General features: G+C 42.5%; 1 protein-coding gene across 1 annotated transcript; it reads right to left on the reverse strand.

Annotated features, from left to right (window-relative positions):
* Positions 1-4,217: 4,217 nt before the first annotated feature.
* LOC118783433 (neprilysin-like) lies at positions 4,218-22,670 on the reverse strand. Its single transcript, XM_036537304.1, has 23 exons — positions 22,597-22,670; positions 20,037-20,207; positions 19,318-19,353; positions 18,935-19,096; positions 14,489-14,569; positions 14,196-14,294; positions 13,974-14,092; positions 13,523-13,588; positions 12,304-12,438; positions 11,278-11,379; positions 10,846-10,982; positions 10,467-10,560; positions 10,042-10,170; positions 9,062-9,160; positions 8,771-8,848; positions 8,367-8,470; positions 8,164-8,222; positions 7,599-7,718; positions 6,828-6,961; positions 6,413-6,478; positions 4,889-4,984; positions 4,607-4,683; positions 4,218-4,360 (listed from the first exon to the last, which is right to left on the reverse strand). Exons 1-23 carry the CDS (start codon positions 22,637-22,639, stop codon positions 4,261-4,263), a joined length of 2,307 nt encoding a protein of 768 aa, XP_036393197.1. The 5' UTR covers positions 22,640-22,670; the 3' UTR covers positions 4,218-4,260.
* Between the last annotated feature and the right edge of the window lie 726 nt (positions 22,671-23,396).

The raw sequence follows: 23,396 nt of genomic DNA on the forward strand, positions 1-23,396 counted from the left end.
AATCATTTTCAGTTGTATTTAGTTTGCCTTCCCTTGATGACTGGTCATCTGCCGATCTCTTTCAGAGATCCAGGATTTGAACTCAAAGGAAAACAGTAAATTCATCCTTTCCTTTGAATCCCCATGCCTATTTCTGCTCAGCACACATCCTTACACTGGGCAGCAAATAGAGCTGCCATTTTACATCTTACCTGTTTATGCAGGGGGATATTCACACCATCAATTACAGTTAAGTACCTTTCTCAAGGGTGCAGCAGCAGTGTTCCACCTTGGTTTTGAACCTGCAACCTTTGCTTTACGAGCCCAGTTCCTTCATCATAAATCCACACTGCCGCCCACAAACCCAGAGACTACTCAAGTAGCCTACATCTTGTACAGAGCCTCAATACCCTCTGGGTGTCTGCGGTCAGTGTGTGCCGAAGAACCAGCAAGCGGCCATCACCAGATGGCTGTGACGTGTTAAATGCTGCAGCTTGTCCTAGCCAGGACATCCCAGACACAAGGTGGCCAGTCGCCAGGAGATTCCACTGGACCCCTAGCCTGGGGTCAGACAGAGGTCGATCCACACGCTGGTTAACATCAAAGGGTTTTACGAGTGAAATAAGGAAATAAAACAAAGAGGGGTTAGGGATAAATGCCACAGCATTTGACTTCCCTCCCTCAAGAACTGGTAGACACATTTGTTAATGCAATACACCCCATCAGCGTCCATCCAAGACTATTTGTGACTCCTCAGCTGTAAAGGTCACACTGGCGTTTGGGGCATTCTGCCCAATCATATCTACCTCCCTCCCCCATTGCTCATGCTTTCTCTTCATTCTGCTCTCCTGTGTAGTTTACTGATGAATTTAATGGTATGAAGTTAGTTTATCTGGATGTAAAATAGGTTTTGGCAGTAGTTGCGCAATCATACAGCCACATGTTCTCCATGGCTCTTTCTCCAAGTACTTCTGCTCTTCCTCCCTCTCAGCATGAACAGCAATGTTTTCGCACACAGCCTCTATGATCCCATTTGTAAGCAGTAAATTTGATGTGACTTACTTTAATCCCTTTTTAAGTACTGTTTTTTTAACAGAACGTTTCCTATGCTGGCAGAATGACATGAGCAGTTTTAAAGGGTCACAATTCACAGTTTCTCAGCTCAGAGGGGTCAGGTAACATTTTCATCATTTAACTTTCTGTACAACAGGGTTTTCTACATATTAGGTGATATATTACCTACAAATAATAATGGCTTTCACTTCAGTTAATAATGTTCACCGCACTCCACAACAGAAGACTTTGAGATCATTTTGTAACTACTGCTGGCAATGCTACTGGGGCAGTGGTAAATTGCTAATCATAAAATCATTCACTCTTTATACTACTAATAAAAGTTGTTTTTTTTCTGTAATACGGCCAGGCTGGTCTTATGAAAAGGACAACCTGAGTGTACAGGTGAAATAAAGCTAAAGACATTATTAAAGGCCCACAGATATCTTCTGTCCTGTACCTTGATTACACCAACAGGAGGTCACAGAGAAGATGTACTTTCTTAAAAAATGGTCCATTTTGGTTAGGTCAAAGTGACCTAAGGGAATGTCTGTGCATTGATACCTCAGCATCACTCTAGCCTGTTCCGCAAAAGCATTAAAAATACAATGTCAAGGCTTGCCAACTCACACATTCACTGTGACACTCAGGCTTAGAGACCATGAGAACAGGCTTTGACACTTGGTGAATGCTTGAAAGCTGGCAAGCCTGTGTACAGCATGATATGTGTGTGTGTGTGTGTGTGTCTACAACACAGGATTAAAGCTGACATGTTCCAAAACAGTGGCTTTCAAAGCCACCATATAAATACTCTTATGAAACCAGTTCTCATTATTTAAAGCTTCGAATAATGGACTGGTTCTGAGCGTGTGAGCTGATGTGTATGTGTTTGTGTATGAGAGAGAATGAGAGAGAGACAACCCCCCTCAGTGTGAGCCTACGGGCTGTTTATCACTGCAGAAAACATGGTTATGAAGCTTGTAAAATGAAGTGAGCACATGTGTCTATGCAGGCGTGTGCATGCGAGCATGTGTGTCTTTGTGCATGCCCATATATCAGGTGGGGTTCTGCAGTAGCCTGTGAGGGAGGTGATGAATGCTGACCAGGGTAACGCAGGCTCAAGGTTTGAGTTTCAGCTCTTGCTGCGTGCTGTCGCCAAAGTGCCAACAAATGTGTTTTTAATCAGATGGAGGCCAGTGCGGGGTATATTTAACACATCCCAAGGGTAGCAATAAAGATAGCAGGGAAGATACGCTGGGTAAAAGGAGTGGGGGTGGGGAGGGAGGAGGAAACTAACCCTGTCAGTCCCAGTTGCAACGCTGCCAAAATATTCTGCTAAGGGCCATGTGGTTAATGGGCAGCCAGGGGGTAAACATTCTAACCCCGGCTGCTATTCATGCTACCCAACTGTTGCCAAACGCAGATGAAATAGTGTTACTTATCCAAAACATTTTTTGCAGGACTGGAGACACACAGGGTCTGATCGTGCCTCAATGAAATAGGAGAGGGATGATGCTTACTACTCCTGCATGTCTGTTTTCTTCCTCTCACTGACCTTCTGAAGTGCAACGGCACAGGCAGAAGTAGCTTGAACAGAAACAATCCATTTTCCAGTTTAGAATTTATTAAACAAATTGTCTTTTCTCATTACAAAGTATCTGAGGTATTTCTGTCTTTCCTTCAGCAGGGGAGGTGCTCAGTGTTTGAAATGAGTGAGTTTTGATCAGGCGTTTAAAAAAAAAAAAAAATCAAACTACACATAAACTCTCTGAGTTAAAAAAGAGCAGCAGTGCCTTTTTTTGAAAATGCAATGCAAAACAATTTTGTGTCATTTTGAGACAGAAAGCTGAAGTTCACTTCCCATATAAGAAAACTGGAAGAAAATATACATCTTATACAACTTAAAATCACAGTAAATAACCTGTTCTTTGAACAAAATCAATGTTCAGAATTGTCATAAGAAAAACATATTGATTTGGCTTTTATGGGGGCAGAGGACTATCAGACACAAAATGATTACATTAGAATCATCAACAAAAAGAAAAAAAAATCAGAGGAATAGCAAGGAAAAAGACACGGGAAATCTTTGGCATCATTGTTTGTTTATGTGGCCTCATTCCACTAGCTGTCACCCTGAACAAAATGCCTTGCTTTACAGTACTACTGTGAGGTCATACAGTTTATCCATTTGGTTTGGAGAGGGGAGGAAAGGGCACCATATGCAACGGTGCCCTTTCAGAGTGACCAACTGGAGTACGAATCAGAATCTCCACATAGGTGAGAGGGTCAGAGCTTATGGGCTGCACTACGCAGCTACCCGAGAGTGCCAAGCTGAGGCCCCTTGCAGGACGCCAAGTGGAATCTCACTGTGATGGGACTAGGCTGTGACCTATGCTGGTCCGACCGTGCAGGTCACCTCTCATTGAGTCTGTATCAATGAAAATGACCTAACAGGACAACAGGCCCCACCGCTGCAGATGCAGGTATATCCACCTTGATGGTTGCGGGTATATGCTATCTGTAGGCATAAGTCTGTATAATACACTTTAACTCAACTGTAAAACATTTTAACAATATTTAAGCAGTACTAGTTATTTTAATTGGTGCTTATAATGTAAAATAAATTTGAACTTTATAGAGTAAAAAAACTGTAGTGTGACCGTATTTAATGTGGTTGATAAATATATTTCTATTATATATATATTTATATATATATATATATATAATTAGGCCCATATATTCCACTCTGTTTGAATAAAACATATATTGCAAATTTATAATGAAAATAAATCTAGAGATCTGTGTGTGCACAAAAGTTCTACTGGCTTCAGTAGATCTAACACTGGGGAAGTACACTTCAATTCCCACAAGACCATGTGCGTGCCACTGGTGTTTGGTCCAACCACATCTTAAACAAACCCGATCATTTTCTCAGTTTGAGTGGACATTCAACATAACACTAGTTCCAAATGAAAATGTTACTTAACTCCAGAACCGTATAAACACACAATTCTGCAAAGGAGGGACACATATAACATGTCTGCGTAGAAATGGATACCACTGAATGAACTGAGAGTATGGGAATCGACAGGAACAGCGCCCACCAGTGTTTGATGGCCCTACTCTACCCTGTGGCGAGGTGGAGTATTCCCCTCCCTGCCATAGAAGTCTAACAGTCCGTGGAAAGAGAGGGATGCCCCTCCTCTATTCTCTGTCTTTGATGGTTCATCACCAAACTCTACATGTCTTCTCAGGCACCATGTAGGAGTCCATCCGACAGTTGAATGCTTTGGCAAACTCTGGGAAATTCTGCAAGGACCCCAAAACCCTGTGGACCAGAGTCATTTCAGAATAATGTTAAGAGAAAACTCTCATCAGGACTAATCTGCTGGGTTAGTGTGCTGCTAATCCAAGCACAGTGTTTGCTAAAACAAGGGTTCTTCCTGACCATAATACGTAAGTGTTTTATGGATAATTTTATGGATAATTATCACAAATAGATTTTTTCCAAGAGAGATACCAACATGTATTATTCATTTTGGGCTCAGTGTTTAACAAAAAAAAAAAAACAGACCTGAACTTTCCTGGGCTGTGGACGTCCGTTTTGATAGAGTTCACAGCATGCTCAGGTCTGTGAGTTCCACACCAAACCTGGGGAAGAACCAAAAGAAAGATTTATGTCGATTTACCCAGATGAACACCTATGTATGCAAATGAACACCTATGAACATGCACTACCATAGATGCAGCAACAGAAATGAGAAAACAATGGCAATGCCAGGCATATGAGGCTCCTTTTCTCTCATTCCCCATCCTACAACCCTCCCCCAACAACCTTCTCTCTTTCTCTCCTCACCTGGGCAAAGTTCAGGAAGAAGAGCTGCGGGTGGTTGAGGTTAATTCCAGGTAGAGGAGCTTCCTCACCATGTTTACTCACATACTTCTGGTAGGCCTGCAATGTTAAACACAACATAGCACATTTCAGCATGTAGGGGTTGAGCATGAGATACAGTATGTCTCACTGGTCTCAGAAACTGTGTCATGTTGCAGTGCTAGGTCTCCAAATGAGGTTAGTTTTAATGTGATCCAGAGCAAAGCCCTCCAGTACTGTTCCTGTGCTTTTTAACAACCTGAGTACCCTCAATATTTCCTTTTTCAGCTGCTGTCTTGACAAACAACATACATTATTACCTTTCATTCAAAATGTATCACTGTTTTATGAAATGCTTGCTGAAACTAATTGTTATTATCATACATCAAAATCCCACTGAGCAGGAAATGACTGAAATAGATACACTATATGGACAAAAGTATTTGGCCACACCTGTTTTTCAGGGTTTGTGCTAGGCTCCTTATCTCCACTGAAGGGCAATCTTAATGCTTCAGCATACCAAGACATTTTGGACAATGCTATGCTTCCAACTTTGTGGCAACAGTTTGGGGAAGGCCCTTTTCCATTCCAACATGACTGTGCCCCAGTGCACAAAGCAAGGACTATAAAGACATGGTTTGATGAGTTCGGTGTGGAAGAACTTGACTGGCCCGCACAGAGCCCTGACCTCAACCCCATCGAGCACCTTTGGGATGAACTGGAACGGAGATTGCGAGCCAGGCCTTCTCGTCCAGCATCAGTGCCCTGACCTCATAAATGCTCTACAGAATGAATGGGCACAAATTCCCACAGAAACACTCCAAAATCTTGTGGAAAGCCTTCCAAGAAGAGTGGAAGCTGTTATAGCTGCAAAAGGGGGACCAACTCCATATTAAAGTGTATGTATTTGAATACAGTGTCATTACAATGTAATGGTCAGGCATCCGAATACTTTTGTCCATATAGTGTATGTCGAAACAGATTGCACTGCCAGATGTGTATTACTTTGTATGCAATAGTCCAAGAGTAAGTTGAAATCACGCGGTTCCTAATATATACTAATATATAGTCTAACTGTTGCTGACTCAATTCCTCAGTTTTGAAAAATGAATGCATTTCAACACCATAACTGCATTAAAAGGCACACCTGATGTGGCATGAATGTTTACACAATTATTACATTAAAATTATATTTCTTGAGGTGAGAAGAAATCTGTGATCGGCCTAGCAAAACCGCTATCTTATCACTTTGTGAAAACATCAGCATGTTAAATCCCCATGTTGCTGATATTCATGTTGATGTCTTTATAGCAGTACCTCTATGCTTCTCACTCTCCTTCTCACTCTCAAATCCCCTATCCCTATATTACACCTAACAATTTACAAAAAACGTTTCATCAATCACAGATCTCCATTTTTTATCAGCATTCATTTACACACAGTAAACTTGGACAGAGAATGGAACCATGTTGAGTACCCACAACAGACATTAAGGTCAAATGTTCTTACTTGATATGACTGGCGTATCCCCCCATTGTCAGCGATGTTCTCTCCTAAAGTGTTATTTCCACTGAGCTGGTCACAGAAAGGAGAAAAAGAGAAACCAAATTGTAATTTGGACCTTTCCTTGTGTTTCTGGAATTCATATCCTATTCCAGGAAAATTATTGGTGAAATTGATAGCAATATCTGCCCTGGAGGTAGAATATGCTGTTCTTAACAACAACAACCCCACAAAGAAATGATGCAGAGATAGACAGCAGAGAGGCCAACTGAGGAAAAGACATAGGTCCGGCATTCTCTCTCAATGATTTGTGTAGCTGCTTTTGTTTTTTAGTCAGTTTGAAAAAGTCTTGTTGATCCAACACACCAATAAAGATGATAAAGAACTGGAGCGGTTTCCTAGTAAGTAATGTCATGCTTACATTTTGACCACCAGCCAGGTCCCAGGAGAAGTTGCCATACTGGTAGACCATGCACTTTGAGAGCTCTTGGAATCTCTGAGTAGACCCAGCTGTCCACCAGTCTTTCAGATCTCCATCCTTGTCAAAATTTCTCCCTGATCAAGGGGAAAAATCAATTAAACTGAGCAATACACACAAACTGAATAGCTTTAAGGCAACACACAACAATGCAAAAGTAATGTTATCCTACTGCTGCCAGGTCATAGAAATGCTATAGCACCGTTTTTGTTGAAAAAGGCTAGCAGTCGCCTTCTTAATGTATTTTTAATCCATTAATCTATTACGATAATCATGGTTTATATCAAAAGCATGTTTCTTTAAAGTCACTTGCTGTTTTGGTTGAATTCATTGCTGTATATACAAGTTAATGATCATGCTACTACCAATGATCGGAAAAGCGATGCTATTCAGTCTTTATCCTGTTTAGAAATGAAGACTGTGGATCGTATGATAAGCGCTTCTCAAAAGAAATGATTATTATTCAGCTGGATTAACAGTATTGGAAATCTGGGGGATCTGAACATCTCTTAAAAACAGGATTTTTGAGACGGTTTAACTAGAAATCTCAAACACTCAACTCTACCAATCATCTGGCAATAAGTAAACTGCATTCATTCATTATGTGTGCCTGCTCACACAGCAAATCAATAAAATCGATTGATATAACATTGCAGTTGTATATCTACAGGTACACCATTAAAAGATGCAACGCATGCAGGACTGTTCTCTTACCATTGTCATCAAAACCATGAGTTATTTCATGGCCTATGACCATTCCAATGCCACCATAGTTGAGAGACTTGGATTGACCCTTGCCAAAAAATGGAGGCTGCAGGATGCCAGCGGGAAACACTGTCAGAGGGAAAGCCACACATTTCTGTCATTTAACCCTCCAAAATCTATCAGGCTATTCTGAGCCATTAATATCCCATCAAAGGCACTCCATGCTTAGAAATGGCAGGGTGAAAAGTACTATTGATCAAATCCAATCAAATGTTACTTATTATAGTGTTTTTAGCAGAGGACCTGATGCAGAGTTCGTTACAGAGAGACCTTGCAAGTTTAACCAGATAAAGTACAGTGTGATTTGGACATATTGTTCCCTTTTGAAGTTGGGCTGGGTGGGTTTCAAAAGTCTGCAGTATCTTATATGCTGGGAGACCACCCTGAATGACTTATAATGAGACAAAGGGGGTCCTGAAATATAGCATTTAATGTTCTTAAAAATAGATATAGATATAGATTTATACATATGAATACAATGACTGCATATGACTGCCATAGTCAGTTCTGTTACCTATCTGGTTTCTGCTGGAGGAATAGAAGGCATTCACGATAGCTGCTCCTGTGATCCACCTTGTGTCAACAACAAAAACAGTTCATATAAATAACCTAGTTACTAGTTACAGGAAAGTATGTCTGCCACATCCACTAACACCAGCATAAAGGAGTTAGAGATCAACATTATCCTTTCCAGAAACCAAAGAAAAAGACACCTACTCCTCTTTGTTCACTTTTTGTCTGAGTTTCCTCAAACGTTTCTTCTGTTCAAATTCAAGATTTTTTAGGATGTTCTCAAAGTACTTCTCCTCATCGTAGCTCAACTGAAAAAGAAGAAAAAACAAAGCTGAAAACGTGGTTCTAGTGATATCCTTGAAGACCCCATGTGTTCTCTGATATTGGGCCGTAAAATAGCTCCTGTCAGGACCCCGGGTGTGGTGACCTTCTTAAATGCCTGTGAGACACGTGGCCAGTCTAGAGTCTTGTATCTCAATTACTGTGAATGAAAACACTCATACAATGTTTCTCTCCTCAAACCACCAATTCAGCGACAATTTCTAAGGCTTTATATGGCCAAACTACACAAAAACACAGCAAAACATAACAGTGACACTGAAACTCACATCCTTGTATTCTTTGTCCAGGTAGGTATTGTCCATGATGTTCTCTGAGTAACCGATTCTCTCACGAATTGCTCGTGCCTGTAACAGAAGGCAAGGGGCACGAATTATCAGCTTTGTTCTTGTAAAACAGAAAAATTCCATAACATATACAATATAATAGATCTACATTTGCCTGTGTGTGGTATTCAGTGCAGAGGTGGTATCCTAGTGTTGGCACTGATACAAACTTTTTATTGGTGAAAATGCAAAAGCGACACCATCCTAACACTGAGAAGCACAGGCAGACCTCACCTTTTCTTCTGCAGCTTTCTTGGTCTCTGCATCCATCCAGTGGAGGTCATCCAGATTTTTTATAAAAACTTCCCGTATCTCAGCAATCATTTCATCCATCTGAGACAAAAAAACAAGGCTAATCACATTGTCCACCTTTATCAGAGGGCATGACACTACAAATCTAAAATAATTTTATCTAAATTTTTATCTGAATTATGAGTCATGTAAACATGCTATTACATATCATGCAGTTTTTATCATGGGATTGTCAGTTACTTACAGTGTCCTTGTATGACCTTTGAACAGGGATATCATAACCCATACCTAACAATGTCCATTATAACTAAGCTTTCTTTACACCAACAGATAAGGCAGATAAGTCCCACAAGCAAATTGGGTCACAGCTTCACATTGCGCACGTCGATTTGATGACGGTGAGTGGACCCATCAACCCAGCCAGTGCACTTTGCTTGGCTTGTGGGTACAACTGGAATACCTCATTTTGAATTAAATCATCTCCCTTTCATCTTAAATTACTGCACATCCCATACTGTGATTTGATGGTGGTAGCCACATTGACTACAGATTAGCAGATTGTGACAAATAGCACAGGTCACATACAGGTATACTGATTTTTTTTTTTTTTAAAGATAAAGTCAGTAGTGAGGCCCATACTGGGTGTGTGTTAGTGATAGCAGGCCCTGACAACAACACATCTGCATGAGCACAAGCACTGCCACATGCAGACAAGCAGCATAGAGCCCAGTGGAAAACAAACTCATATGTGCTACTGTCAGGCATAGAACCAGTTGGAGGCTGTGATTTACAGTGGGTTCAAATTTCCTTTTAATGAAATACAGTGAGCAGAGACCCCTTGCCTGGCATAGACACATTATGCAGCTCACCACGTCTCTGATCTCCCCAGCGTGCATATGATTGCACACATCCACCCACCCGAATGCCACCACGCACATACATACACACATGGCTAGACTCACCATTTCCTTGCTCTCCCCAGCAAAGGCCTCTTCTACGTACAGCCTGCCCACAGCATTGTCTAGGTTGCTGTTGACATAGTTGGCGCACTGGCGCCACACGGCGGCTTCTGAGGTGGTCCCATAAATGGCCTGTAGAGGATGGGGAAGAAGAGGAATGTCTGTCAGTGGAGGACATTTACTTGCACACGATGGAACAAGTTAAATGTTCCAGAGGAAGCAGGTTTAGGGACATGCCTTGGCAGGGGACAAGATGTGGTGCCTGGAGACAAGAGTGACAGTGGAGAACTTATGACCCATCCCTTAGAGCCCAAAATCAAAGGCTCTGAAATGACTTAGTCAGGACTGCTTGCGTGAGTCACACTAGGGTTAACTTTAAGTACATATGGGGACAGCGAGGGACTCTTAATTTAGTATGACACACTTACCTTGCGGAAGGCTCTTCTTGTGTCTTTGTATGCTCTGCTGAGACCAACCACCAGATTCATCACATATCTCCAGACCATGTAGTTCTGTAAATCTCTATGCAAGAGGAAAAAGAATGGTGAATGCCTAAATTTCTCCCCCCCATCCACCCCTGTGCATTGTTAGTGGAAAACAAGAGTGGTGTACTGGATAAAGACCTGGGCTTGTAACTAGCTGGGCAGTGACATTTTAACTTAATTTAATTGCTTCAGTTAATATCTGGCAGCATAAATGGATGATATATAAAAATTGTAAACCGGTATACAAGGTATACAAGGTTGGTTTCCAGGCATATTAACAGTAAATTATACTTGTAGCAATAGTGAGAGGTGCCAACTGTACCTGGAGCTGTATTTTGCCAAGACGGGATTTAGCCTCAAGAAATAGTTTGGTGCATACACAATCACTTGTTCTTCATCAGTCACTGTGATGTTAACTGTTTCCATGATGTTGTTAGTGAACCGGGTCCAGTTAAATTCCTGTCAGAAACAAAGGAAAGTTTTTTTCTATAAGCTCATCTAACAGCTATAGTCAAAACATAAGAGAGCAAGTGTAGATGTTTGAGTGCATGGAAAACAGAATGAAAAGCATGTTCTCTGGATGGACATTGTACTGTACATAGGGTAAAGGCCAAGAGGCTGAAAAGGCATGATTTCCAAAGATTGCAGGACGCAGCATATATTGCCTGACTGGAACATACTGTAAATACTGCTGAGGAAATTACATCAGTCATGGTGCTGTAAATCACTGGGTCACACAAATGACATTTCTTACTTTTGAGTCAATCAGCAGGGTGTAGTTTTCATTTAAAACATTTAGTGCCATTTTGTTGTACAGAAGAACAGGGTTGTTTCTGTCATCAGGTATGTCTGTGGCCTGTGATGAAGGGGTCAGAGAGAGAGAGAGAGAGAGAGAGAGAGAGAGAGAGAGAGAGACTTTTAAAAGCTCTTTATTTAACTGCTGTCATGTCATAAACAGCATGATGAAAGATAAATGGACAAAAGAACTAAAAACAAAAACATTAATACAAAAAACAGAACAAAACATCATCAGAATTCTGCATAACCAGAACTATGAATACCACAACAAGCAACATTTTTCTTCATGCATCCCACCTAGTATAAAAGCTTCCAAAAAATCTTATTCAGGCATGTTCGAGTTTCAAATAGAGGAGAGAGAAGACAGAGAGTGAGACAGAGAGCAAAAGCAAATCTGAGATTCAAATCTCCTGGCACAATCGGAGATAAGCATTCCGGAACTCGCTCTCATGGAGTTCCAAAGTCCTGCTCCGTGTCAGTGCTCAGCAGAAGGTGACACAAACACATTCAGTGCCAGGACTAAAAAATGCTGTGCTTCAGACAAACTGGCTCCCCGCCTTGTTTCAAAGGCCCCGGGTCAGCCCAAGTCTTCTGGTTGATATAACTCCCAACAACGGGTACCAGTTGCCACACAGTGCACTAGTGTGTTGAGACCATGGGTTGTGGGTCTTAGCTTATTTCCAAGAGTAATAAACCTGTCAATTCCCCTTAAAGCCTACAGGCCATAAAAGTCAAAATATGAATGCCTTCACTAAATCCTAAAATGTAAGAGCACAACAATGTGAAATGAAGCTGCATGTAATTGCTTTTTTTTTACTAGTAGCAATAGTTCAAGGACCTGTTGATCTATGGGTTAAGAAAGAGCTAGAGAGTTCAGGCTGTTCTCAGCATTGCGGTGAGGACTCGTTGGGTGGGAAATTCAGATGTTTGTCCCTAAGGTTTGAGTGGGTGAGCTGAAGCAAAGACAATTAAGCAGCCTTACGTTCGCAATCTCCTTTTCCAGCTCCATCACCCTCCCCATCTCCTGGATGATCTGGGTCTCATTGACGCTCAGGTCCCGGTCCGTGCGGATCAGCTTGGCCACATCAACCATGAACTGTTCATACGCACGACATGCCTGTGAAAAGATCCAGATGAGAGAAGCCTGCCTTCAGACTTGTGTGGAACAAGTCAGAACATGTCTTCAATTTTTCCTGCAAGCTTTTCACATGCCAACTTGTATATGTACACTCTCTCGACTTAACAACTGTTATTTAGTGGGCAAATACTCTCCCAACAGAACATGAAAAGGAGAGAGCATTCTGAGCAGAACATTTTTTCACGGTCCATTGAGACACTTTGTGATGATGAATATTCACATAGAAGTCATGAACTCCCTTTGGCATCTCCGCACTCCATTAATAACCAGACTGGACACCCTAGAGGGCGCAAAACGTAGGCTAACGTATAATAAGTGCCCCGTTCCCCCCTTCGAGAATCATGTCTGAATCTTTTCCTCTTTGATGGTACACGGTAAACTAAAAACATGAGATAGGATGTTCACTAGAAGGAGTACATCTGGTTTAGGTTGTGGTCAGACTGCACTAGACAATCTGGCTTGTTTGGATTTTTTAATTACTAACTTTGGGTCTGGAAAGTATTAAAACACCAAACAAGGAGAGCCAAAAATGCAAATAATAAGATAAGTTGAAACAATGTATGCTTTGAGGCCCAAGTGCCAGTCCTCCAAGAAGAGGAAGAAAGTAATCAGAGATGCAGATTCTTTGTTGCATGCTTTAAGGGTTGGATGACTGAACTCTGAAAGAGATGCATGTGTACAACCAAGGTTTATCTCATCATTTTGGATGGCTGCTATTTTGATCAGACCCCCGGGGAGAGGGATCGTTATCTATTATCCAAGCCTTGTTCCAGAATAAACTGTTGTGAGGTAGGATTTCACTTTCTCAGTCTTGCATGATTCTGTCTCTGCTCTGTGTATGTGTAAGTATATTGTGTGTGTGTGTGTGTCTGTTTATGTGTGTGTGTGTTTGTGTCTGTTTATGTGTGTGTTCATATGTACCCAATAACAATAATACTGCCAGAAAATAAAGAAAACAGAGAAAGGTTACATGTTTATATCACTGGATGAAAGAAGTCATATTGTAAATAGAGATTTGAGTTCAGACATACTGCTGTGGAAGAGGATGTGAAGGACACCTTACCTCTGCATAGGGGCCTGTGCATGTGTAGTAATCCCGTGAGGAGAGGCCTAATCCAGGCTGGTCAAACTACAGATGGGACAAAACCAAGTTTACTTTTGTCAGCATGATGAATATCCTCTCTGTACAAGTATATACCTGAGGGTAGATGCTGCTACCAACATCAGCCTGTTCTTTATACTACATTCGTGGAAGTCACCTAGTTCCCATATCCCTACTGCATGGTGGACTCTTCCCTTTGTGGGAGTATAGTGTCAAGTCTGTTCACATCTGAATACAGAAGTTCAAGGTGTTGAAGCAGAATGCATTACAAACAGCAATGTATCAGTTTAAGCCACTCTGCATTTGCCTGCCATGCCCAATTGTGTGAGTGTGTGATTTCTGTGAACAGAAGTGAATGCTTAATGGATCTATGTAGCTCTGTGTGAAACCCATGGCTGTTTTGCACACCTACATGAATGATGTGGGAATTGGAGTCCTTGTCATCGGTTCCAATAAAAAAACTAACAAGGACTTGGTTTCTGTATTTCGCATTCATCTTTGCTATGGAGTCCTCTGCTGTCCAAGACTGGCCTACAAGAGGGGGGAGAGAAATGGTCAGTGATCCACAATGGAGCAGCACTGTCTGTGGTGGACAAAGATAGGTGCACGTACTCTTCTCATTGCTGTGTCTTACCATGAACAGACCCCTCCCAGTCATCCACAGCCACTGGCCACTCAAAGATATCGGGCAGCATCTGAAGTAAAGGAGTTCCACCTCTTTTTTCAATTACAGCTGTCAGGACAACAGAACAGACTTGTATTTTTTTACATTTCGCATGCTTTTACACTCTCGCTTTTCATCAGATCAAAAACATTTTAATATGTCGTTATACACACTATTATGGCATCCCAACAGTATGAGAATACCCTGAGAAAGTGCTGAATACAGCTGTTAATCTCCACTTCTCAAATATTCAAAAAACTCACTTTCATTTATGCAAGACTTGTAGAGCGTCTTGGCTTTGGTCAGAGCGCTGCTGTGGCCTGGGTCTGGCCTCTCAAGCACATCTGTCATATCAAGGAAAGAAGAGACACCAATTGGTATTAACATATTTGCACAAGGACCTGCATTTTTTTAAGCAAAACCTCTGCTAAAACCAGGCCTGATGACCCTCATGTCCTAATGAGCAGCATGCTGGTCAAGGGGCACATTTTCCATTTAAACTAGGCCACTGCATCTGCTGCCAGTCTGTGTCCCATATGTTTTATGGGCTTTGTGTCAAAATGTTAAGCATTCATGAGGCCTCTGAGCCCTCAGAGGTTAAAGAGGAGGAATGAGAAAAGAGCAGAAGTCATCAACTCTGGACGACTGTTTTCCTGGAAGTCCTATTAGGAGTTTAAAAAAAATGTTCAAAAATTCTCTTTACAAAAAAAGCTGTCTAATTCTTCAGTTTCCAGTATTTATGTCCCAATTTAATTCTAATTAATTAAGGCCGAATGGATGCCTCCCGCAGAGGGCACAGATCACGTGTGTGTGATTGGATTACGGACTGCCTGGAGTCAAAGCAGCGGGAGCCCCATTGGGCTTCAAACCATTCCCTCGGATTTAGAGTGCTCTTTGCCCCTCACACTGCACCTAAATGATGGTGCTCTGTGCTTGTTAATTCTGTTTCTGGGAATAGGTGCTCCTTCAGTCTCCTGTTGTCATCTTAAAAAAAAACAAATGAGGGGAAAAATGTGGTTGAGTTTTGCTGCTTCGTTTGTATTACATTGGCGATTCCATCACAAAAGAAAAAGTTGGCACAGCAATGCAGGCACAAACAGTGCTACACAATTCAACAAATGGCACAGACATTAGGGAATTATGGTTTTTTTAATTTTGTTTTTCGAGTGTAAATAAAACAGTGCCATTTGAGCTGTGCATTTTTTGCCCTGAGGTGTGTCATTCACCCTCAAACCCAGAGAACTCAAGACTGAATGTAGCTGGTGAAGAGATAACCCCCAGATCTCTCCTTGTGTCTCTGCTGTAGTTGAAGAGACGGACAAAATAACAACAAAATACCTCCTGACCTGGAATGAAGAGCTGCCCATCAATGTCAAGAGGGAAGTCAAAGTGCTGAGCACCCCACAACCCTCAAACTGAGGGCTGAAGACTCACGATAAATGAAGGAGCCTGAGCTGTGCTGACCTGGTTTGACCAAGGCCAAGTGCACATCCTGCAGTGCTTCAAACAGGAAAGAGGCTGTCCGCCCGATACATCCTTTATGCATATGTATGTGCGCTCTGTGCCCATCTGCGTGAAGTCTGTACAAGCCGATCCATTAGGAGTCAGCTTCATTCATGAACTCAATGTGACTTTGCCAGGGCACGAGCATAAGCACAGACAAAGCTCTTACAGACCCTAGCTGGACTGATAGATCATTACATCATAATGGATTTCACACATGGAGGGAAGACTTAAACTGGCATCTGTGACATCAGGCACTGACATGTCATGTGTGATGTTTCTCAGACACTACAACACAGCTGTCCCCCCCCCACCCCCCCCAAACCTCCACCCCCCTCAGCCGCCACTCCTCCATCCAACATCATGCTTGTGCGGAAGTTTTCCATTTCGCAGAGATTATGCAAATGAGCTCACTCCGCCCCTTGCTGTTAGCCAGGCGGATCTGCATTGATGAGGTCTTCCTCAGATGTAGTGCTCCACTCCATCGTGCTTAGTCACAACCAGTTCGCTTCGCCACATGGAGACTGCCGCTGTGTGACATTTCCGATTCTCTGAGGTTAAACTAAATATTCCTTTCATCTGCAGTTGGAAATGCTCACGAGTGAGACATGGGGCCCGCGAGCTCAAAAGCGAGCATGCAGTAACTGAAATCCCATGGTCAATTTGACTCAGTATTTCACAGCATTTCATTCCTCAGTAAATTGCATGTCATCTTCCACAGCAGCTTGGAGAAGTCCATCATTGTTTCACATCAGGCCTCCTGTGTGCAGTATTACTGTAGCCATACACTGTCATCAGCACAGTCAGGAAAGACACTGTAATTATAATGTTATGGCTGATTTAATGATCCACCTCCAGTTGCTGACACCTGAATAGATCACATTTATTCCCTGCCACTGTAGCTGTAAACAGGAACAGGAAACACTCAAGAATGTGAAGCGATCTTCTTCACGTGGGTGGCAGTGTAGACCTCAGGGTCAGAGGTTGAAATCAGAGTAAGATACTGCTGCTGTGCCTTCCAGCAAGGCGCTTTGGTCTCGCTTCCACTGCTGTAACCTAACTACATAAATACATCCCAGGGTGTGCGCGCTCCTTCAGATACATATGAACTGTGACAGCAACCACTCAGGCAGCCTGTGTTTGTTTTTTGAGCAAAGGCCTCTTCTTTATCTCCTCTCTTTCATTGTTGCAGGTTTTTCACAAGGGACAACATTCCCAAGAGAATCCAGCCAGATGTCAGCATATCTCCTCAAGTGCAGTCTAGCCATTTGGTAGGGAACAACATCAGGTTCTGCTCCAGCTAGCCGTGGTCAGAATCCACTGTGGATCACAGCACAACCCGATAAGTACCCTCCTACAGTTTGCTGCGCTTGCAGTGTGCTGAATATGGTGTGTTCCCTCTTCAAGTGAACACCACTGGGACTGAGTTTGAACCACCTGGGCCTTGGGCCAGCAGCAGATTATCAGAAATAGCAAGCAAAAATATCAAGACAACAGGTCTGCTTCATGTACCACTGCATAATATCACACACACACACACACACACACACACACAAAAACAGTTTTGTGCTAAATATAACTGGTAAAATAATTTTGATCTTGCACCAACAAGCTTGCATGGCCCAGGGCAAGATGCCCCCACACTTTTGGCAAGGAGTAGCTGTGGCTTAGAAAACTGGACCTCAATCATACAAGTGAAAAACTGAGCCATGTACAGCCAGTAATGTGCAAAACTCCCATCACTGAAAATCACCTTGGAGAGCGACATTTTCTCAGTTAAATTATGAAATTAATGTAAGGAAACAGTTGTGCTTTTGCAGTCTTGCAGTATAAATTCTGCAACATCCTACACAGTTGCCTACAAGCAAGAAGACATGCAGAAACACTACACTTCAGACTAGAGGAGCTGAGACTTAGGATCAATTTCATGCAGAATTAAGTGGCATCAGAAATAAAAAAGGTGTTACCCAAAGACTGAACCATGATATTTTCAACCTGTTATTGCTAAATTTGATTTATGTGTTTTTTGTTTAATCTATATTATAACATACTTACTTTTGCCCACTGTACACTGACAATCACTAAAGACGTTTTACTTAAGAGTGATGATATAAAAGGGCTCTCTGAGTAAAATAACTTCAGAATATCCCTACTTAAGGTGTAACACAACAGTAGTATCACTGACTCTTCCTTGAAACACAGCTGTATGGAAAATGAAATTTGCACTGAAACTACTGCTTGTATATATACACACATACTTCCAGGATGCTTTTAAAGACATGATTGCCAAGGTATCAGCTGGAACTTGCATGCTGCAAATGGATATGGTGACCTAAAGTGTCATTCTCTATGTCTTCCATAACTCTGATTATATGTGAGGGAGGCTTCAGAAGAGGAGGTGACAGCTTCTGATGGAAGGTGACAGTCTGTCATATTTCCACCTGGTGAGTTCATGTATGACCCTTGTGCAGTGTTAATGACACCCCTGGCACAGGGCCTGCACCTATTCATTAACGTTTAACCCCCAATGGACCCCCCTCCCCCCTTTCCTCCCTGAGGAGTGCTTAGTCAGACCCCCATGAATTTTGCTGTCCTTTCAAGAAACCTAGAGCGTGACGCCAGTGCTGATCCCCCTCGAGAGATGCAACAGGACCCTCACAGACAGTAAATCAGCTGTCAACATGGGAATGAGGAGTTCCCTGGCTCTGGAGTGACCACCACTGCCCACAAACCTCCAGGTGCCTGGACCCCACTGCCGTGCAGGCAGAAGCCCCTCCCTTGTATCTTCTGTGTACCTGACTGACAGTCAGACCACTCTGCAAATGGTTCCCCTCATGGTCTCCCACGTCACACCCAGCATCCTTCACTGCCAGCATGTCAACAACATATCCTGCGTATAGTATTGCTTTCACCCTGGCAAGAATAGACTCAGCGGGCCTCAGTGACCCACAAGTCCAATCTACACTGTTCTTCAGTTGCACATGTGGATCTTTGCAAAAAACTGAAATTGTCCCTTCTGTTTCTATCAATTGACCACTAAAGATTCAGAACTGTCAGAGGAATATGTTCTGCAATAAAATTTAAAAATATATGAAAAAGAAGGATGGTCATCAAAAATACAGTGACAATGTTTTACTACCTTTTGGTCAATCTTTTATCTGCACCCGGTCAATGTTTCACCTGTGACAGATGAATATTTCACTGACCTTTCAGCACCACTTCCAGCTCGTCCCTCAGGATGTCGAAGGTACTATAGCGGGAGCTGGTCTCTGGGATTATGTGCTTCTTCAGCCAGCCACCGCATGCATACTGGTAGAAATTATCACACGGATCAATGCTGGGGTCCATATTCTCGATGATGCGGGATGCTACATCAACATCAAGATTATACCACACAGTCAGAATCAGCCACCCATGATGCACCAGGCAAGATTTCAACAATGACTGCCAAGAGTGGGAAAGTGACTGCACAGCAGCCAAAGTTTAAACACTGTTGGCCACTGCTTAACAAGCGATTATGACAGTCATTTGTCTGAATCACAGGTTGACGGTTCAATAGAAACAAAGGCAGGAGTGCAATCCATCTTACCTGACTTTGTGCAGTCTGCGGTTGTGCAAATGCCCCCTGTGGAAACACCACAAACACGTTCAACCCTGTGTTTCAGATCACCTTTTGTTCAAATGTTCCCCACCGCATACCTAATCATTCAGGACTCATTTAAAACTGCATTCACCAAGCAGCACTGCAGAAATCAAAATATGAACAAATGGATCTTTGAACAAACCTGAGACAAAAAAAAAAAAAAAACATGCACCGTGGGGTCAGATAATCAGGGAGGATATGACAAATAGAATATTGTGGAGGTTTTGCTTTTGTGGCTTTTGTACAGACAGGTGAAGGGCCACTCGCCAGCCACCCTCTGTTTTGTTTTGAGCTAAATGAGATGCAGCTATTTCTCCACCCAGCTCCCTTCTCTGAGGTTCCCCTGTTTCCTCTACCATGGAGCGCGGAAGTTCATGTGGAGAAATCCTCATGCATCTGCATTCTGCCTGGAAAATCTCTTTAAACATTTATCGAGTATCATAATTACAAATGCAGTCCATGAGAGGCTGACAGAGCCCTGTGTCTGCTCACCATCTGCCACTGCCTTGCCAAGCCATTGGAGGTGTTTTGGAATGAAGTATTAAGGCATATCAAACAACTGTTGATGTTACTGAATCCCGTTTCCATCACTGTGAGTCATCAACTGCTGTTTTTGGCCAATAAATAATAAGCACTCATTTAAAAAATTGCATGCTTATACTTACTGTCACGTTGTGTTGCGAATAGTACAATCAGAGTCACCAGTACGATAAAAAGGAGAGACACTATGGTAATTAGTCCAATCTCCAGAGATGTCCATCGCAGCTTCTTGGCAGACTTTGGAGTGTTGCTGTCTGCCATAGTCTGTCCTTCAGTTGCAGCCTGTATCAATTCACCTGAACACAAGAACACACAGACAATTAAAAGAGAGCCTAGATGAAAAAATGTATCCTTTGACATTGTCATGTTCCCTTTTCAAAAGCAGTATGTTTGAGGGAAATAGACATAATTAAAAAACTTGCCAAATTTCAAGTATATGTTTAATATTTTAAATACATTCCCAGCCTCCTCAGAGCTTTGTTTGTCATTCTATGTACAAAAGAAGTCAGGAAAGTTCTCAGTGTGCTGTTTAGTTTATCTCAAGGTGCAATTAATCCTTGATCCTTAGCTACGCACAGGCGCTGAGGCAGGCTGACTGTGCAGATGGGCAAGCCTGTTGAACACTCGCTGAGATGAAAGATCCGACCTGAGGACAAAGTCTTAAATTCCTCTTTGAAGCAGAGAGAGACGCAGTTACTCAGGATCACTCCAAAAGGTGGCTTGAGCCTCTGTCTCTGTCGACCCTGAAGACAGTGTGACGTGGATGAAGGTCTCTGAAAGGGGGGCCTCCTTGTCTTCCAGGGGGAAACAAGCTGAGGGGATCTGTTTTGTAACGAGCTTCTTGTGGTTTCTTGTAAAGAGAACACAGGTTGTGTTTCACATCCCTTATACCCCCAGGCTTCAGGAGGGGGAAAGTCTATACCCCCAGGCTTTAGGAGGTGGAAAGCCTGAAAAATGATGACTCTCTTTGAAATATCAGCATTGGCACTGGTAGTATGACTACGCTGATTGTGTGTGTAACTGGTTTTGCATGTCACTAGTCATTTTCCATCCAAAACAATGATTAAGCATTTCCACAAATTTCTTAATACTAATAAACCACGGTGTATTTCACAAGGTTTGAAATTCCCATGAGATGTGTCATACTTTTCTTGAGAAAACAGACACGACTATACCAGGATCCAGACCCACTAATACATCAGCTTCTCCTTTCTAACCGTTTTGCCAACAGCATCTGTGTTTGAGCAGGACTTCCTTCCAGAGTGCAATGAAATTGCATCACTTAAGAGGAGCTCGGGACCTGAACAGACCCGTGCATTCTCTGCGTCATGATGCCCAACATTTCTTGTGCTTGCGACTGACACTCTCAGTAACAGAGTGAGACCGTTAGCTGACACGCCCGGCATGTCAAAGCTAGCCAGCAGTCACGCATTTCCCCGGGAGTCTTGAACAGGCTCTTTTACAACACCCTTCTCGAAGCGGATCGGTTTTGGTGTCGACGTGTATTAACGCGGCAGCGCCATGAAAAGGGGACGACATTGCAGCGCAACCACAGTTGTAATCTGCACGCTCACTCGAAGACCAGGAGAGGGTGATGCCAAACGCACGAGCCGGTGAGAGCGCCCTCAGTAATAAGCTGCGTTCAATGGGGAGGGGGCAGACACGACATAAGTCGTGAAACGCTCTTACTCATTTGTATGTTTCCGTGACATGCAGCTATATAAAGAAGTGGAAATACTTGTTTTGAATGTCTAATGGTATTACCATGTCTGTCCTGAAAGTTTACCATTTTGTTTGTTTTCTTTCTTTAGAGATCATTTTGTACAAAAAAAAAAAAAAAAAATGAAGCAGCTGCATTCACCGATTACAGGAGCAATGTTCAGCACCTATTTGGATAAATGTGCCATCTCCTCTTCCATCCACGGCCATCCAGTGACCCTGTTACATACCCGCCTGTACCCTGACCAAACACACTTTCAGCACAACTTTAGCATTCTGGCAAACATGAAGCACCAACGATTCCAACCAATTCTCAGAACACTCCACACTGAGAGCACGGATCACATCACTAGTGCAGTCACTACGTTCAAGTGCAGAGCATCAAATGTTCATCCACACGGATATGTTTGTTAAATTAAGCATGGGAGTGAAATGCAACAAATGGTTTTGTTTACATATTCATACGTTACTTATGAAATAGAGTGAACAACGGAAGAAAGGCTTTATATCCATCCACATGTCCAAGTACAAACACATCTGAAACACATCTGAAATGTTCTAATTGTTGCACTATCATAGTCATTACTGAGTGACTTTTACATTTTGGCAATTCCGATACCAATACCTTAACTGCCGAAGTATTTCCATATAGAATCCATATATCAACAATACAGAATTAAAACATGAATAAAACAAGACTGCAAAAATACTAAAGATCCGGGCAGACCCCGGACATTCATCACTGCTATAATCAGATTATCATTTTCACTGCGTTTGAATTCATTAAACAGGTAACGTTGGGAAGACGTGCATTAATTTATCTGAATGCTGAATGAGTTGGTAGAGCTAAATTTGGGCACGGAATGCTGTTGCAAATGCATCAACCGGTGCGTGCGAGATTGCAATGTAGGCAAACACACATTGGCAGCGTTAAAAAGCAGTGTTTTCCACGCGGGACTGACTTACCAGGTGTCTCTGGAAATTTTCGGTCGATGATGTAAATGGGCATCACCGAGCAATCAGACAGTCATCAAATCCATATAAGAACAACCTTCTTGATTACGCAGCATACAACCTGAAAATCGATAACGAAAAAAGGCACTCTGCTTCGGTTCCCGTTAGTTATATAAAAAATAACCGTTCCTTCCTCTGTACTCGAACAGAACAGACTCTTTTCCTACCTGTTAACGGAATACTGTCACCAATCCCCTTACATAGAAGTGTTGCTGATACGATATAGGTTTATCTGGTGATTAAAACCACGAAAACGAACGCGGAAAACTAAACAAACAGTGTATAAATAAGTGTACTGGCAGAGAAGCCCTTGAACAGCTCTGGTACCCGTTATTGGCTCTCTTGAAAGCCAGCGTTTAGAAGTGATTTTGTCAGTGAGGCTCAAGCCGCCTCAGTGGTCTCGCAAGGAGTGTGCTGCCAGTCTATCCTAAATAGCTCGGGAATGGATTTTGCCTCAAGTAAATGCCGTGGCTTATTTGAACACCCAGGCGCAGATGATCCTGTGGAGGTAGGATTTACTAGCTGTCTGACAACTTCTCCTTGGAGAGAGTAGCGATGCTGGCGACCAGTCAGACCTAGATCATTGCAATAATACGGTACCTTTCTGTCAGTTCTCACACTCCGAGGTTAATTGACCTCGTTCGAAGTTGACCACTTGTGGTCGTTAAGGAGATTAATTAGAATCGCAAAAGCTCAAGAGAACGCGGTCGCCGAAGCAGTGATATGTACTACAAACTCTCTTTTAGACCTTG

This window comes from Megalops cyprinoides, chromosome 9 (genome assembly GCF_013368585.1).
Source record: "Megalops cyprinoides isolate fMegCyp1 chromosome 9, fMegCyp1.pri, whole genome shotgun sequence".
Taxonomy (NCBI): Eukaryota; Metazoa; Chordata; class Actinopteri; order Elopiformes; family Megalopidae; genus Megalops; species Megalops cyprinoides.

Excerpts from the sequence above, each read along its gene's own strand:
- LOC118783433 (XM_036537304.1), bottom strand. The coding sequence starts at position 22,639 with ATGCCCATTTACATCATCGACCGAAAATTTCCAGAGACACCTG. Across the intron at positions 19,097-19,317 it reads CGCAGACTGCACAAAGTCAG|CATCCCGCATCATCGAGAAT; the intron begins GTAAGATGGATT and ends ATGTTGATGTAG. Across the intron at positions 4,361-4,606 it reads CACAGCCCAGGAAAGTTCAG|GGTTTTGGGGTCCTTGCAGA; the intron begins GTCTGTTTTTTT and ends TCTGGTCCACAG.